This window comes from Aptenodytes forsteri, unplaced genomic scaffold, assembly GCF_000699145.1.
Source record: "Aptenodytes forsteri isolate BGI_AS27 unplaced genomic scaffold, ASM69914v1 Scaffold483, whole genome shotgun sequence".
Lineage (NCBI taxonomy): Eukaryota > Metazoa > Chordata > Aves > Sphenisciformes > Spheniscidae > Aptenodytes > Aptenodytes forsteri.
The window spans coordinates 1,003,492-1,004,589 of NW_008795316.1; the positions used below are offsets into that span (position 1 = coordinate 1,003,492).

The window sequence follows — 1,098 nt, forward strand, 5'->3', positions numbered from 1 at the left end:
GCCGGCTCTCGCCACACTCCCCCGCGCTCCGACTTCCCTCCATTTTCCCCCTGTTTCCTCTCCTGCCCCCCCTGCCCCGCTCCGCTCCCCCGCCGGACCGCAGCAGCCCTTTGCAGCCTCCCCCAGGCTCCAGCACGTCGCCCGCTGCCTTTCAGCAAAGCTCGGTTGAAAGAAAAGAAACAAAAAACAAACCGGCCCCTCCTCTCCCAGTGAAGACCAGGCCTGAGAAGTCTCCTGGGCAGCCACCATCACAGCCAGCCGCTGCTCCAGCCGCTCTAGGCTCTTTACCATGCTCATCTCGGTCACGTCCCGCTGAGATGAGCCACGCTGGCTCTCCCGAGCCCCCTGCCCAGGGACGTGCCCGGCGTGGAGCAGGCTCCTGGGCCGGTGCTGCCTGCGGGCAGGGCTGGGGGCTGCGGGGGCTCCGCCGTCACGCAGGTGGGTCTCACTCAGCGGTAGCAGGTCCTCCGTCCGGAGCGGTTACTGCTTCATCTTTCCCCTGCACAAGAGGACATAAAGCGATGACAATGACACCTCACTGTCCCCATCTCCCCCGGCCTGACCCGTACAGCAGGGCTCAAGCCTCCAGCTCTCCCCACGGCCAGGGACTGGGACACCCTGGCTCATTCCCCCTCATTTCGTTAGAAATCAGGAAACTGGAAACAGAGGCAGAAAAGGCAAGTCCTGCTGCAGGGGCAGCACGTTTCAGCCCCCTCGCTCCTTCTCCAGCCCCCTTTTCCGAGGGAGATCGGTGCAGCATCAACGAGAGCCCCAGGACCAGCGCTCGCCCCGGGTGTCCACCCGCTGCTCCCCTCTCCCGGACTCCTGGGACTTGCGCCCCACGTTGGGGCCACTCTGGAGTTCATTTCTCTTTCTCCGATGCTCTCCCTCCCCTGCCTCTCCCTCCACCGGAGCTTCTCCCCGGGCTCGGGAGGAGGAGGAGGATGCCGGCAGAGCTCCCCCCGGGTCGGTACCTAAAGCAAGATACTGACAGATCCCTGACCCAGGAACCGAAAACAAAGGTGTTCGGCCCCGGGGCGCGGAGGAGGATGCCGGCAGAGCTCCCCCCGGGTCGGTACCTGCCGGCTGGGGGCTGGG

General features: G+C 65.5%; 1 protein-coding gene across 1 annotated transcript in view; it reads right to left on the reverse strand.

The window, feature by feature from the left end:
* DNMT3B (DNA methyltransferase 3 beta) overlaps positions 1-297 on the reverse strand; it is a 20,052-nt gene extending 19,755 nt beyond the window's left edge. The window contains exon 1 of the mRNA XM_009279536.1: positions 193-297. Coding sequence (XP_009277811.1) covers positions 193-297 — 105 coding nt within the window. The remainder of the gene's footprint in view (positions 1-192) is intronic.
* Between the last annotated feature and the right edge of the window lie 801 nt (positions 298-1,098).